The sequence below is a fragment of the Plecotus auritus genome, assembly GCF_963455305.1.
Source record: "Plecotus auritus genome assembly, chromosome: 1".
In the NCBI taxonomy this organism is placed as follows: Eukaryota; Metazoa; Chordata; class Mammalia; order Chiroptera; family Vespertilionidae; genus Plecotus; species Plecotus auritus.
In genome coordinates this window covers 153,438,541-153,455,727 of record NC_137770.1, presented here as the reverse complement: position 1 = coordinate 153,455,727, position 17,187 = coordinate 153,438,541, and the positions used below count along the sequence as shown (strand labels likewise).

Below are 17,187 nucleotides of genomic sequence, written 5' to 3'. Positions count from 1 at the left end.
TCTTTGAGTTCCACTCCTTGTATGGCACTCTCTTTGTGTCTTGCACTTGTGGTCCTTGTTTTTCACCAGGTCAGGAAAGTTTTCAGTCATTATTTCTTCAAATAGGTTCTCAAATTTTCGCCCTCTCTCTCCTACTCCTCATACCCCTACAATGTGGATGTTACTAACGTTTCTGTTGTCCCTGAAGTCATTGAAACTAGCTCATTAAATATATATATATATATTTGCTGCTCTAATTGGGTGCTTCCTGCTACCTTGTCTTCTAAATCAAATACCCTATTCTCTGCTTCATCTAATCTGCTGTTGATTCATTCTAGTGTATTCTTCATTTCAGAGATTGTATTGTTCATTTCTGAGTGGTTACTTTATGTGGTTTCTTGGTCCTTTTTTATACTTGCTATCTCTTTGTTGAAGTTAGTACTACGTTCCCTGAGCATCTCTGTAACCATGTTCTTGAACTCTGTGTCTTATGCATATTTTCCCTCCATTTCATTTAGTTCTTTTTTCTTGGAATTTCTTCTGTTCCGTCATTTGGGGCATGTTTGACTCCCCATTTTGGCTGCCGCTCGCTATTTGTTTCTGTATATTAGGTAGATCTGCTTTGCATCCTGGTCTTGCTACAATGACCTTATGTATTAGGTGTCTTTGAATCTCATTGGCACAATCTTTCTGATCACCTCAGTTAGATGCTCCTGGAATGTCACCTGTCTGTGTTCTGTGAACCCTCCTATTGTAAAGTCATTATTGCTTTAGGGATGTTTGTGAATGAGGTTGACCTTCAGGCTGGCTGACTACACACAGTATACAAGCTGCTGTGCAAACACTGACCCCATATTGACTAATTCATGCCAGCTCGGTTGGCTGTCTGCCCAGGCCTTCCTTTGGGTATTCTGCTTGTGGATCTAATTGGGTCATGCTCTGAAGCCCCGCACCCCCCAACCCCTGGGTGTTTTGGTTCTGGAGCCTCTTGAAAGGGACTCTGCTGAAAGGCAATGTCAGTCTCTGCCTGTGATTTCCCTTGGGCTACCTGTGTGGAGCTATAAAGAGATCCAGTATTTGTGACTGCCTCTGCTGGGCCTGGGTGCACCTAGGAGGTGCCTCCTTCCACCAGCATCAAGCCCATGGACAGCTGAGCAAAGAGCCCCAGTCACTTGGAGACTTGGGCTACCTCCGCCAACAAGCTTGCTGCAGGAGTTAGTCACTGAAAGAGCTCCTGTTGGTATGTGAGTTGCATGAGGTAAGTGAGTCATCAGGTAGGTGCAAGTGGTGTTTACCATGTTGATACAGATTCAAACTCGGTTTCATTTCTGTGTGTGAGGCCACTTAGCAGAAGGCCTAGGGTACACAAATGCCACTTATCACCCCACCAGGTACCCATGGACTGTTGTGGAAGGGTGGGGCCTCAGGGAGACATTAGGGGAAGGTCATCAAAATTCATAAGGGCCCAAAGACCAACATTTGGCTGTATAGAGGGAGGGCTCAGCACTGGAATGGTGGCTTTAGTTAGACCAGCAAGGGGATAAAGACCCACAACCCAAAGTCACACAACTCAGTCTCTGAAACCCCTGGTCCACTTAGACCTGCTTAAGAGACCTCCATGAAAGCGAACACCATGGGCCCGCACTCCTTTGTAGTGTGTAGATCCACAGGGTTGTGGCAAGGATTCAGGACGATGAGCTAGTACATTCCCCAGGCTGATACCATAAGGAAGGGAGGGCTTGACCCGGCAGTGATGGCATCTGTGGGCATTGTGGGAGAGGGACTCAGCACAGGGAGGGCACCCAAAGTCCATCCCCTCAGCTCTCTCCCAGAGCCACACAAAGCAGTCTCTTCTCAATGACTACCAGGGCACTCTGAGCCACCCTTTCTTCATAGCCCCAGGGTAGGTGGTGGAAAGGATACTTGTGTGCTGGCCCTTTAAGAGGGCTCCTGTTTTTCTATCAAACTCCCACCTCTTCCTGGAAGGCAGAATCCCTGCTGATTTCACAGCCAGATGTCCTGTGGGCTCCTCTTCCAGGCTCTGATTCTCAGGGCTGGGAGCCCAGTGTGGGGTTGAGACCACATGCTCCTCAGGGGGGCCGTTGCACTGAGACATGCCTCTGCATTCTCAACTACCACAAGTGGATGCAAGAACAGCCCCTTTTGAACCTCTGTCCTTCCTACTAGTCTAGCTCAGGCTTCTTCTGTAGATCCTTGGTTATAAGAATGATATTCAGCTGGTCTTCAGTTAGTTATTCAGGTTAGTAGTTATATAATTGAGTTGTAATTCCAATCTGGTCCACGGAGGAAGTGAGTGTAACTTTCACCTCCTTTGCCTCCATCTTTGATCTCCCTAAAAAACTTCTGAAATGCACTGCAGGGGCTCACTATTTAGGATATGGTGAGGTGAAATATTTTAAGTGAGGAAGGCTTAGTAATGTTAAAATTCAGATACTAATTTGTTTCTGACACATTTAACATCTAATGAATTCCTTGATTCCATTAGTGTTACAATTAAGTTTGAGGGCACATGTTTTCATTTTAATTTAGACCAAGGCAAGTTCTTTCTTTCTTTCTTTCTTTCTTTCTTTCTTTCTTTCTTTCTTTCTTTTTTTCTTTCTTTCTTCTTTCCTCCTCAGTTAAAATTTTTTGATTTGGGGAATAGGAAGTCATAGATTAAGAATTCTACCAGATAATTTTAAATTACATTCTAATTTTTCTTTGTCCATACTTGATTATTTAAGGATAAAGTTATTTCAGAAACACATACCCGGACAGCAAAGACATATAAAAATCTAAGCAAGCATATTCATCTTCCACCTTTGCATCTGCAAAAAATGAGTCAAGAATCAAAAATAAATAGGACATGTGACAAAGGGGATACATCTGCATATTCAGGACACTCTTCTGTGCAAAGGGATGAGGAAATGTGCATCAAACAAGGCACATTAGAACAGAGGAAGAATTTACAACTTTCCAAAGATGAGTCAAAGCAGAAGTCACATGAATTTTCTGTAAAATTAAAAATGCCTGAGTGCCCTGTGGAAGAGCCACCACGTGATAGCTCTAAAGGAGGAGCAAGCTTAAGACAAATGCCTTCTAATTTGACAAGTAAAATGCTTGATCGTGAGGGGAAAGATGCATTTGGAAAGTCTATATCTGCAGCGTTACAAACATTTCCTGAAAGAGCAGAAACCACTCTCAAAATTGTTCCTCCATCTCATGCAGACCCTGGGTCCCTGGAAGACTCGTCCTGGTCCTCTTCTTCTGAGGTTTGTTTAGAAGAAAAGGAATTACCTTCTGAAAATGATCACAAACCTGATGCTGAACACATTTTAAACAAAAATGAGGAGAGTTTTTATAATGATACAGAAAGTAAAAAAGTAAGGACCCCAGTAGTTACCTCTGAAGTGAGAGAAGACCACGAGTTTGCTATGCAGGTGACAAAAAATATGAACCCAAATACCACAGATTGGAAATTAGGCACCGGACCTACACCTCAGTCTAGTGATCTGAAAAGCCATTTGGATTTGTGGCTTGTTGGCTGCAATGAAACAAAACCCATGATTGAAATAAAAAGCCAAGATATGCCTGCTGTTACAAATACCTATAAGGAAACAAAGCCAAATCAACACTTGTTCCAGAAGCCATTATGTGCAGATCATTGCAGTGCTAATTATTGTAAAAGCATGGACTCTAAATTAAAAGATGAGCATTCCTCTGCACTGCACAGTGACAGAACCCCTGGAGCATATGTAAATGAAGAACTACAGCAAGATTTACAAAGGTTTAAGAATGACATAGACATGTTAAAAGTAGAGCGCCTGGCTAGGAAAAAAGAGATTGTTCAACTTCAAAATGAGGTAGGAGTTCATTTGCTGCTCCTCTGTTTTTATTCTTCATCAATTCTCTGGTCCATTCTGATTTTCCACTTCTGAAAAATGTATTGTATGTAAAATGAGGTTGTGTAAATATATAATTGTGTATATAAATAGATTCTGTCAACTAAACAATAAGAGTTTAGGGAAATATTCTCCTGTTCTTTAACTGACTTAAGTCTCTCTGTCAGTCTTTTCTCTGAATTGGGCAACTAATTTAGCTATGTACCATGTGACGTCTGTACTATGAACCAGTGAAAAGTACAAAGGAAATTGTTTAAAATATGTAATAAGTACTATACTTTTGCTTTATAAGTCCATTGGCTTAAATTTCCATTACATCCTATAGCTCAGGGAGTGTGGCTCAGTGGTGGAGCATTGACCCATGAACCAAGATGCCCCTGATTGGATTCAGGGTCTGGGCACAGTGTTGTGGCTGGATCTATAGTATGGGATGTGCAGGAGGAATCCAATGCATGTTTCTCTCTCATCAATGTTTCTAACTCTCTATCCTACTCCCATGCTCTCTTCCTAAAATCAAATTTAAGAAACCATAAACTGCATCCCAGAAACAATAAAATGGAAGGAATCTATGAGTGGGAGAAATGATACTCCAGCTAAACTCATCTATTTTGTGCTATAGTGTGTGCAATCTTCTACGGTTTACTCAAAACCTTGGAACTTAGAATTCTAATATGATCACTTCAAGATATTTTTACTTCATTTTTGTTACAGTTTACATTCAATATTATTTTGTATTAGTTTCCCATGTATAGCATAGTGGTTAGATAATCATATACTTTATAAATTGGTCTCCCTAATATTTTAAGTATCATCATTGGACTGTACATCATCATTGCAATTTTATTGAGATACTAGAGGCCCGATGCATGATATTCTTGCAAGAATAGGCCTTCCTCCTTCCCTTCCTCCTTCCCCTGGCTGCTGGCACTGGCTTCCCTTGCAACCCTGGCTTTGTCCGGTCTAATTAGCATGTTACACTTTTATTATTATAGATTTTAATAACAAACATATACTGTATACTTCCACATATATTTTTTGTGACCACTCTCAGATGTGTTTGTTGAGTCAAAGCTTTACATTATGTTGTTTAATAAAGTGTGTTACTGCCATAAAAAAATGAAACCTTGCCATTTGTGACAGCATGGATGGACCTAGAGGGCATTATGCTAAGTGAAATATGTCAGACAGAAAAAGAGAAGTCCCATATGATTTCACTTATATGTGGAATGTAAAGAGCAAAATACTGTAGATGAACTAAGAAATTTAAGAGAGACCCATAGATGACAGGAATCTGACTGATGGATGCCAGAGAAAAGGGTGTCAGTAGACTGGGCAAAAAATATAGGGATTAAGAAGTACAAAATGGTAGTTACAGAATAGTCACAGGGATGTCGAGTACAGCATATAGAATGTAGTCAGTCATCTATATATATAAAGAGCCAGGGGCCGTCACATCCAAAACAGCCAAACAGGCTGAGTGGGGTGACAAGGCTGGCAGAGGGGTTAGTGAGGGATGACCAAACAACTGAACACCAGGCTGCATGGGGCAACCAGGCTGGTGGGGGGGGGGGGCGACAGTGAGGGGTAACCAGGCTGTCAGGAGGGGCTGTGAGGGGTGACCAAGCTGGCAAGGGGGGGGCAGTTGAGGGCAACCATGCCAGCAGGGGGTCAGTTGGGGCAACCAGGCCAGCAGGCGGGGGAAGTTGGTGGTGACCAGGCTGGCAGAGGGGAGCATAGAGGGGCAGCCAGGTCGGCGGGGGGGGGGCGGGGCAGTTGGGGGCAACCAGGTTGGCAGGGGGAGCAGTTAGGGGCGACCAGGATGGCAGAGGGGGGCAGTGAGGGGCGACCAGGCCAGCGGTGTGGGGCAGTTGGGTGTGACCAGGCCAGTGCAGGTGGCAATTGGGGGTGACCAGGCTGGCAGGGGCACAGTTAGGGACAATCAGGTCGGCAGGCAGAGGCAGTTAGGAGTGATCAGGCTGGTAGGGGTACAAGTTAGTGGCAATCAGGCAGGCAGGCAGGTGAGCAGTTAGGAGACAGTGGTCCTGGATTGTGAGAGGGATGTCCGACTGCCCCAATCCCAGGGATCGGGCCTAAACCGGCAGTCAGACATCCCCTGAGGGGTCCCGGATTGGAGATGGTGCAGGCTGGGCTGAGGGGACCCCTCCCCACCAGGCACAAATTTTGTGCACCGGGCCTCTAGTATTGTAATAAGTATGTATGGTGCCAGGTGGGCACTTGGAATATCAGGAGGATTACTTTGTAAAGTATCTCATTGTCTAACTACTATGTGGCACAGCTGAAACTAATACAAAAAATGTTGAATGTGAACTGTAATTGAAAGATTAAAAATATAGAAAGGTAGAATACCTTCCAAAAATAAAAGCCTGACAATTATCATTTTGAAATGTATGTATCATATAGGTCACATAAATTATTTTCCATAAACTCAATATTTGTCTCAAAGAGAACCTGAGTTTTAAGGTGGAAAACATTTAAGACCTTATGCTCCTTTATAAGAAAAAGTGGATGAGTCCTCTCATTACACTAAGGCATTAAATTACTTTTCAAAAGTCATACTTAATTTACCTGGTTAATTCGATTAAATTTTCTGTTTATTTATCTGATTCAGCATTATAGAATTACTAGAGGCCCAGTGCATGCTTTCGTGGACCGGTGGGGTCCCTAGGGCTGGCGTGCAGGATCAGGCCAAAACCGGCTCTCCGACATACCCTAAAGGGTCCCAGTTTGTGAGAGAGTGTGGGCCAGGCTGAGTGACCCCTCTGGTTCATGATTGGGCCTGGGGAGGGACACAGGAGGTTGGCCAGCTGGGGAGGAACTGTGGAAGGGCTCCAGAGTGTGTCTGGCCCATCTTGCTCAGTCCCAATCGGCTGGACCCCAGCAGCAAGCTAACCTCCCGGTCGGAGCATCTGCTCCCTGTGGTCCGTGCACGTCATAGAGACTGGTCAACTGGTCAACTGTCTGCCCCCTGGTGGTCAATGAATGTCATAGTGAGCAGTTGAGTGGCCTTAGCATATCATTAGCATATTAGGCTTTGATTGGTTGAACAGCTGACCTGGACACTTAGCATATTAGGCTTTTATTATACAGTACTATAGGCATGGTGCATGAAAATTCATGCACTGGATGGGGAGGTCCCTCAGCCTGGTCTGCCCCCTCTCACAGACCGGGAGCCCTCAGGGGCAGGAGGAGACCCAGCGATAAGGGAAAGGTGATGCCCCATCATACCTCTGCTGCTTCCACTGCCACCAGCACAAGCCTCGGCCAGCCCTGGTTACATGAGCCTCAGGTGGCCATGGGTCGCTGGGCAGCCACCATCTAAGGCTTGCCTGCACCTCAGGCCTGTGCAGGGTGGCTAGGGGGCTGAGGGGACTGGGGGACTCTGGAGGCAGGCTCGTGGAGCATCCGGGCCTGCCTGGGGGCGGACCCAGCCTTGCCGCGCACCTGCCACTGCAGTGGGGTTGAGGGGACTGGGCGCTGCCATCTTGTGGCTGTGGGCACTGCCATCTTTGAGGGCATGGCAGTCAGTTAGCATATTCCCTCCTTATTGACTGTGGGTGCCGCCATCTTTGAGGGCATGGCAGTCAATTAGCATATTCCCTCCTTATTGGCTGTGGGCACCGCCATCTTTGAAGGCAGGGCAGTGAATTAACATATTCCCTCCTTATTGGCTGTGTGCACCACATTCTTTACAAGGGCATGAGGGTCATTTTGCATAGTCCCTCTCTGTTAGATAGGATATCCCTTCTTTTGGTACATAAAATGCTAGGTAATGCATCTTTAGGAACTTTGGACAGATGATTCAACCTTGGTTTTATTTCCATTATCAGTAAATATGGGCTAAAGTAAGTAGATAACTACTTCTAAGTCCTCCAGCTATAAGATTTTATAGTGATTTTATGTGACATTAGTGGAGCAGTACATTAACCAACAATTGTACATTGTACATTAACCAACAATTCATTGGCTTCACTCCACTCCAGTGCTGTGGTAAACTTTTGTTCATATGTTTTATGAATACCACCACTTTTTTTGGTACCATCAAAGATCTTAAAGAAAAAAGAATTGCAAAAGGCAATAGGGGAAAGAATAGCTTCCTGCAGAAGGAGGAATGCTTCCTATTTGTTTCTGAGGCACAATGTCATATCCTCTAAATCTGGCTGTAATGCAAGACCCAGGTGGCAAAGACAGAAGAGCTCACATTTTGCATCTTTGTCCTTTTATTTCTCTGTCTCTGCTAGATAAATGGGGTGGGGGTTGGTAAGGGGAATGTTAGGTAGCAAAGAGTGGATGTGATGTCAATAAAAGCACAAGATTAAGACAGCTCTTTAAAAAATCTTGGGAAATTCTGCTTCTTTACTGAAACAGAAATGAAGCAGAGTTTTCAACAATTTCAATGACTAGTGAAAAATTAAAAACCCAAAATATTTTTATTGGTTAAAGTCATGGCAATTAAACTAAAAGCCTAATGATAAAATTACAGAAAACACAGTCTTTTTAATGAATAAGGCAATAACAATATCCTTAATATCAAACTTTCATCAAAGGTTAAAGAAGAAAAAAAGAAGCAGGAAAGCAGTAAAAGGAAAGTGTCAGGAAACATGAATAATGCTGCTGATGATGACAGTGATGGATGGAGTCAGAAAAGCACAGGTGAACACACTGATAAGCAGCAGCTTCCTGTACTGGAGAGTGAAGATTTTGATAGGTAAGCCTACAGCAGTATTCAATAATAGGTAATTACTCTTTTCCTATAAAACAAATTCCAATGTGAGCAAATATTCATGATTAACAAATTTTATATTTTTACTAGGGAGATTGATCCTTGCCTGGTAATCAGAAAAATGTAAATCAACAAACAATGAGATACCATTTTTTGAATTTAAAATAATAAATATTTTATTTAAAAAAAAAAAAAAAAAACACAACCATAATTGGCACATGGGAGGATAAGGCACTCCCGTGCACTGCTGGTACATGAAATGGGCACATCCTTTTCAAGGGTAATTGAGCTAGTTTTTAAATTTCAAGTATGTCATTCCTCTATCCCAATAGCTTCACTTCCAGAACTAGATCCTACAGGAAAACATGACTTGGATATACACACATGTACACATTTTAAGGACATCAATTACATATTATTATGTATATAAAACATACTGTAGGTCATTATATGTATTTTATATATGTACTAGAGCCCCAGTGCACGAATTTGTGATTGGGTGGGGTTGGGCCCCATCGAGGTGGGGGAGGCTGATCGGGGGTAGGGCCGGCCAGGGGGAGGGTCCGCTGGCAGTTGGCCGACTGGCCTTGCCCCATGGTTGAAATAACAGTCGAACTCCTGGTGAAGCGGACAATTTGTATATTAGACTTTTATTATATAGGATTATGGCAGATGTTAAGGATATAAAATATACATTTATGCATCAAGGATACTAATATCAATGTTAGATATATACATATGTATAAGTATATTTATTACAACATTGCTTACAAAATATTGAAGGTAGTGTAAATACCTATCTATAAGGTAATACATCATTATACACATAAAATAATGTAGTATGCAGCCACTGGAAAAATGGGGGTAGTTCTGCTCTACAGTATACTAATTGTTCACAATTGACTTGTAGTTAAAGCAAGTCAATTGTGAGAATACTTTTATTATCCGTTCAGTTATAAAAGGAAGTTATATGCTACACTGTCACTCTACTTTGTTTCCACCTAAATTGCTGGTTACTAGATTTTTGTGTTTTATTCCTAATATTAGACACTCAAATTAATCTGAAAGCCGAGGGATTTCACAAGGCAATTTGTTCCATATCTTATATAAAAATTTCAGCATATTGTGAAAAACCTATTAAAACACATCAAGGGGTTAATCTGCTAGGTGAGGGGCTGACAGGCCTTTTCTCTAAAGGGCCAGAGAGTCAGTATTGTGGGCTCTGTGAACCATCAGGTCTCTGAAATCTGTCATAGACACTAGGTAAAGGAGTGGGTGTGGCTGTGTTCCAATAAATCTTTATTTACAAAAACAGGCTCTGGGCTGGATTTGGCCTGCAGGCATTCATTTGTTGACCTTGCATTATAAACCAAGGTGCTCCTAATGTAGTGAATCTTCTTCAGGAAAGGTACCCTGCACGCATGCCTTTATCCTCCCTTTTTAAGGAGAATGCATTTCAGTATGCACCGCACACAGTTTTTCAACAGGGACTTCATATTACACAATTGACAAAAATTCATTTTATAAAGTAAGAATATTACCTGCATGCTTCCCCCTTTATTTCTGTTACACAATTTTAATACGACTAATTACAGTGTACTTTGTACATTTGAGTAGAGTAACATACTATAGGGTTGGATGATTTTCATCTAGCAAGAAATCCTTCTGTCATCGTTATAAGCATGAGAAACATCACAATCAGGTTATGTAATCTTATACATCTAGAAAAGTTTCATGGGGTCTTTTAGTTGTATAATATTGTGAATTTGTTATGTAATACCTAGTCTGACATGTTTTAAACCATGTAATCTCTCAGGTATGTAATGAAAAAACTTTTAAGTATTACAAAAATACTTCATAGTCACTATGAAATGATTGAAAGCTACAGCTAAACATGAAGAAATGAGAACATCCAAGTCGTGCCATTTAGCTACAAAGTCCTGAAAGAACTGTGTATACTCACTGATTCTACTTTCCCTTCCATGCGCTCTTGAGCTCACTCTAGTAATTTTCAGTCCCACCTCATCTCCAAAATTGTTTTTCTCAAAGCTAGTATTTGTTTTCCCTCTAATAAATCTAGACATATGTTGTAGACCTGGTCTTACATAACCTATCAGCAATATTTGACCCAATGGAAAACTCTCTTTTCATTTGGCTTTTAGGACTTTGAGTTTTCAGGGGGTGAAAAGACTCTCACCTGGTTTCCCCCTTGCCTGCCTAGCCTGTCCTTCTTAGTCTGTTTGGTTTCTCCTCATCTCCCACCTTTGACACAATCAAGTGTCCTGGGATTCAGTCTTTGGTTTTTTTTCTAACAAAATTGAATTTTACTACCTTGTATATACTAATGATCTTCAAATGTATATCCCCAGCCCAAATCTCTCTCCTTAATGGCAGAACTATATATCAAACTGCCTGCTTAATATCTCTTCTTAAAATATATATTTGTATTTATTTCAGAGAGGAAAGAACAGAGAGAGAGACAGAGAGAGAGAGAGAGAGAGAGAGAGAGAGAGAGAAGAGAGAGAGAGAGAGAGAAACATCAATGATGAGAGAGAATCACTAATAGGCTGCCTCCTGCACATCCCCTACTGGGGATAGAGCCCAGAACCTGGGCATGTGCCCTTGACTGGAATCGAACCTGGGACCCTTCAGTCCTCAGGCCGGCCGACTCTCTAGCCACTGAGCTAAACCATCTAAGGCTTGATCTCTCTCTCTCTTCTCTCTCTCTCTCTCTCTCTCTCTCTCTCTCTCTCTCTCTCTCTCTCTCTCTCTCTCTCTCTCATATCGCTATCGGGTGTTGCAGACTTAAGATCTCCAAAATTGATCTACTGATAGTCTTTCTCACACCTGCCCTTCACGTGGTCTTTCCTGTTTGAGTGAATGACAGCTCTTCCAATTGCTCGGCCAAAAACTTGGTGTCATCCTGTCTTTCTCTTTATCTTAAACCTCACATCTAATGTGTCAGCACATCTTGTCAGATTACTTTCAAAATACAGTGGAACCTGGATATAAGGAACTAATTCGGGCAAGGGGTATACTTTAAAGATGAAAGTCAGTTATATATAATAAAGTAGGTTTTCTGAATGTGTATGTGAAAAAATTGACAAATTATTTTACCTGCTTTTACATATGTAGACACGTTTGTGTAATTAAAATTAACTAGGTATGAAAAGTTTAATTTCACAGAGAAGTTTTCCAAATGCATTATTGCTTATATATTCACCATAGTTTTGAGACTCTAATAAGATTGCAGTCTAAATGGAAATAACCATTTTGCAGAAAATACATTTTAATTATATTTAACTAAACAACTGAACAATGTTCTAAAAACATAACAACATTTAAATTTTATAAGAACAGAAAAAAAGTTTTCCTATTTAATTGTCTTTGGATGATAATATATCCAGACACTCCAGTTGAGGTGTCACTTAAATGTTTGATTTTGAGGGGCTTGCTTCAGGTAATTCTGCTTTGAAAAAACTATCTAGCTTGAACTTTTGAAGTCTGTTGTTTTTTATAATTGACTCCCTAATATTTTGAAAATGGGTTAATGAAGCTGAATTTCATTATCTGATGAATTGTCAATAAATGTTATTAGATCATGGAGATGGGATCCAAGCACTGATCACTTTGTGTTTGGGGTGTGTTTGTTTCTTCTTCCTCCTTATTTTCACTCCCATCCTCATCTTCCCAGGTCATCACCTCATCTGCTATTTCACTTTCACTCATAGTGTGGTACCCAGGGTCACCTTCATCTTCTTCTAACCACTGTAAAACATCTTCCTCAGCTACTTGTCCACCAATATTCTGTGTTGTCCCACAGTAATCAGTAACCTCCAGCCCTTCTAAATGCAATGTGCCTACCTTGTGAAGAAAATTCTTCCAACCAGTTTCCAATGTTTGCACTTTCACTTCCTTTTATGCTGCAGCAAAATTTAAAAATTGCTTATTTTACACGGTAACTCTTTAAAACGGTAAGTTTTGTAAGATACGCTGTCCTGTTGTATGTTCATCATTACCTTCATTCTGCAATACAACCATTACTTCCTCTAAAACTTTTTGCAGTATATTCATTTGGTTGTCATAATTATCTTTAAAGGTTAGGGTGGGAATGATGTGTTTTAAGGTACACACATAATTTTAACTTTATACTGAATGGGTCCAGTAATGTGTGCATTCTCCAGTCACCAAGAATAACCAAATGCACACGGCTGGGGCGCGGCTCAGTGCACATGGGAACGTTGGCTGGCACATGTTAAAACTTCTGCCGAAAGTCACTCCACTTGCCAACAGAACCTATTACCCATGCACCTTGTGGTGTGATCATGTCCTGACCATTTGCCTAACACTGTTTAGGAGCGGTGATTCTTGGATTTAAATATGCAGAGTATAGTTGTCGATAAGTAATATGTATTTATGTTGGTGAAATTACTACAGTGGTTTTACAACATATGGCCTATATGGTAAAATTTGTTAAAAATAACTGTGAATTAATCACAAAAAAATAACCTGTTAATTTAACTATAAGCATATCTTGGTTAAAAGCATTTTTAATTTAATGGAGTGTTATTTTTCACATATGACATACAGACCAGAAGTTTTATCTGTTAAATCCGAAGTCTGTTCATTCAAGGTCCACAAAAATCCAGAGTTTACTGTATATCCAGAATGCCATCACATCTTCCAGGCCAGGTCACTACCATCTGCTATCTAGATTAACTTAATAGTCAACGAATTGATTTTCTTCTCCTTCCTTCCTTCCTTCCTTCCTTCTTCCTCCTTCCTTCTTCCTTCTTCCTTCCCTCCCTCCCTGCCTTCCTTTCTCCCTGCCTCTTTCCCTCTCTTTTCTTCTTATTTACTTTCTTTCTATTAATTCTAGTCTTTTGTTCAATCTAAACACAGTTGGATCTATTAAAAAGTAAGTCAGATTGTATTGTTCCTCTGGTCAATACCTTCTAATTGCCTTTTTCATTAAAGTACATGAGTCCCACAGGTCCCCCAACTGGGGATTGAACCCAAAACCTGGGTAGGTGCTCTTCCATCAGCTATGTTCAAAATGAAAACTATTCATATTCAATAATTAGAGACTTATTTTTGAAGTTTGGGTCAAGAGAAATTGTTTAATAATTGCTTTCAGGAAGATACTTTTTAATGAGTTTTTATTAATTTTAGAAAGAGAGGAGGGAAAGGGAGAGAAAGATAGAAACATCAATTATGAGAGAGAATCATCAATCAGCTGCCTCATGCATGCCCATGCTGGCCTGGTCTTCCCCAACTGCCCTCCCCTGCAGTCCCGGTCACCCCCAACTGCCCTCCCCTACAGGCCTGGTACCCCCCAAATGCCCTCCCTTGCTGGCCCAGTCACCCCTAATTGCCCTCCCCTCCTGGCCTGGTTGCCCCCAACTGCCCTCCCCTGCTGGCATGGTCCACCCCAACTGCTCTCCCCTGCTGGCCTGATCGCCCACAACTGCCATCTTGTGGCAGCCATCTTTGACCACATGGGGCAACCATCTTGTGCAAGGGTATGAGGGTTAATTTGCATATTATCTTTTTATTATATAGGATAATTGACATGTAACATTGTATATTTTGAAGGGATTCGATACACTTTTATGTTTTAAATGATCACCTCAGGATTCTTTGTTTACATTTCCATTAAATCACATAGTTACCAATTCTTTCTTTGTGGTGAGAACATTTAGATCTACTCCCTTAGCAACTTTCAAGTCTATAATAGAGTATTGTTCACTATAATCACCATGCTGTACATCAGACAGGGTTGAATCCTTTATGAACATACATGCTGACAATATGAAAGAGCAGCAGGTCATCCAAGAAAATCTATTCTGCACCCCCTCACCATATGCCAGCTGCTTATATGGGTAGAAAGACAAAGATTACATGGGGAAGTAGGCAAACGAAATAAGAATTGGTATGCAAATGTAACACAAATGGGTATTACAGGAATGGGGAAGTAGGCAAAAGGAATGAAATGGGTATAATGCTTACAGATTACACCAATGAAGGCTGGGACTCCATTATTTCATCAACAAAGTTGTTAATCTTTCCATGATAATAGGCAGTTAAGGAGGATGGACCACATTTCCAGGTTAACTCCCAAGTGCAAGGGGACTGGGGGGAACTCCCAGCCAGATGGGAATATGTTGTCTTTAATCAGAACAAAACAATCACGGTTAACAGAGCATGATTAATATTTGTTATAACTATAGCTAGTCTCTACTATTCTATTTCTGCCCCTAGCAGTAGGGTTTTCTTCTTCCTCTTTTCCCTGGCAAAATTCCACTGTATGTGTGTGTGTGTGTGTGTGTACATATATGTGTGTGTGTACACACATTTACTATATAAACACACATATACACGTACATTCACATACTTAATACACTCACACATACATACAAACATACATACATACATACCACATCCTCTTATCCGTTCATTTATTGGTGAACACTTAGTTTGTACATCTTGGCTATTGTGAATAAGGCTGCACTGAACATGGGAGTGCAGCTATCTCTTTGAGGTGGTGATAAAAAATGTATCACTGCTCTCTAGATATTTGTTATATCCTTTGGTCTAATGTTTGGTTCCAGTTTAACATTCCCATCTCTTCACACTGAGCCTTTAGTGTCTTTAAGAATGAATTGAGCCCTGGCCTGTGTGGCTCAGTTGGTTGGAGCACCATCCCTTATACTAAAAGTTTATTAGTTTGATTCCCAGTCAAGGCACATGTCTAGGTTGTGGGTTTGATCTCTGATTTGAGTATGTATGGGAGGCAACCAATCAATGTTCTCTCCACATTGATGTTTCTCTGTCTGTCTGTCTGTCTGTCTCTCTTTCCATTACCCTCTGTCTAAGACCAATGAGCATATCCTCAGGTGAGGATTTAAAAAATTAAGAAAATGAATGAATTGAGTCTCTTGTGGGCAGCATATAGTTAGGTCTTATTCTAACCCATCAAGACATTCTCTACTTTTTTTCTTTTAATGAATTTATTGAGGTGCCCCTGGTTAACAAAATTATACAGGTTTCAGGTGCACATTCTACAACACATCATCTATACACTGCATTGTGTGTTCAGCACCCCAAGTCATCCTATGCCTTTTGATTGGAGAAGTCATCCATTTACAAAGTAACTATTGGCAGATAACGACTTACTAATGCTATCTAGTTGTTTTATGGTTGTTTTGTAGTTTCATTCTTCCTTTTTTGCTGCCTTCCTTTGTGAATTGAAGATTTTCTATAGTGTGCTTTGATTCCTGCTCTTTATCTTTTGTGAATCTGATGGAGGTTTTTGCTTTATGGTTACCATGAGGTTTACACAAGACATCTTACAATATAACAGTTTATCTTATGTTGATCACATCTTTGGTTATATTTAACTGCAGATTTCCCTTAAGAGAAGAAAAAGAGAAAAGACGAAAAGCTGATCTTTTATGTGAAAAAAATAAGGTGCAGTTAAGAAAGAAAGAAGAGCACTCTATTAAAGAAGTTGAAATGAACCCACAACTTGAAACCACCATTAGAACACAAGACATCACACTGGAGATTATAAGAGAGAATGAGGTAAATTTATCTTTGGGGAAAATCTCTTATTTCTAAGAATACTTCATCAATATTTATATTCCTATCATTTAATGTATATTATTACATTTAAAACAAACCAAAAAATGTTCTCATTCTAAATGTGAACTGTGACATTTATTATTTAAACTAGAGGCCCGGTGCATGAAATTCATGCATGGGGGGGGGGTGTGGGGGTTGTCCCTCAGCCCAGGCTGCACCCTCTCCAATCTGGGACCCCTTGAGGGATGTCTGACCGCCCATTTAGGTCCGATCCCATCCAGGACTGCTGGCTCCTAACTGCTCGCCTGCCTCTACCTGATTGCCCCTAACCGCTTCTGCCTACCAGCCTGATCACCCCCTAAACACTCCCCTGCCAGCCTGATCAACACCTAACTGCTCCTCGGCCGGCCCAATTGCCCCTAACTGCTCTCCCCTGCTGACCTGGTCACCCCTAACTGCCCTCCCCTGTAGGCCTGCCCCCCCACAACTGCCCTCCTCTGCTGGCCTGGTCACCCCTAACTGCCCTCCCTGCTGGCCTGATTGCCCACAACTGCCCTCCCCTACGGGCCTGGTCCCCCCAACTGCCCTCCCCTGCAGGCCTGGTCCCCCCCACCTCCCCCCTCTGCAGGCCTGAGTCCCCCCTATAATTGCCCTCCCCTGCAGGCCTGCCCCCCCCCAACTGCCCTCCCCTGCAGGCCTGGTCTCCCCCAACTGCCCTCCTCTGCCAGCCTGGTCACCCCCAAATGCCCACAACTGCTCTCCCCTGTTGGCCATCTTGTGGTGGCCATCTTGTGTCTACATGGGGGCAGCCATCTTTGACCACATGGGGGCAGCCATCTTGTGTCTTGGAGTGATGGTCAATTTGCATATTACTCTTTATTAGATAGGATTATTATTAATTTATCACTATCCTTGGCCTCTAATAGATGCTTGTGAATGTTTTCTAAATGAAAAAATGGCAAATAAATTGAGCCTACCCAT

General features: G+C 41.6%; 1 protein-coding gene across 2 annotated transcripts in view; it reads left to right on the top strand.

The window, feature by feature from the left end:
* Positions 1-21: 21 nt before the first annotated feature.
* LOC308247475 (ankyrin repeat domain-containing protein 26-like) overlaps positions 22-17,187 on the top strand; it is a 32,915-nt gene continuing 15,749 nt past the window's right edge. The window contains exons 1-4 of one of the 2 annotated variants that reach the window (XM_080666648.1): positions 22-1,237; positions 2,724-3,842; positions 8,447-8,607; positions 16,029-16,206. In XM_080666648.1, the coding sequence (XP_080522774.1) occupies positions 2,817-3,842; positions 8,447-8,607; positions 16,029-16,206 (1,365 nt within the window). In that variant the 5' untranslated portion in view covers positions 22-1,237; positions 2,724-2,816. The remainder of the gene's footprint in view (positions 1,238-2,723; positions 3,843-8,446; positions 8,608-16,028; positions 16,207-17,187) is intronic. The other variant, XM_080666649.1, reaches the window with a different exon arrangement.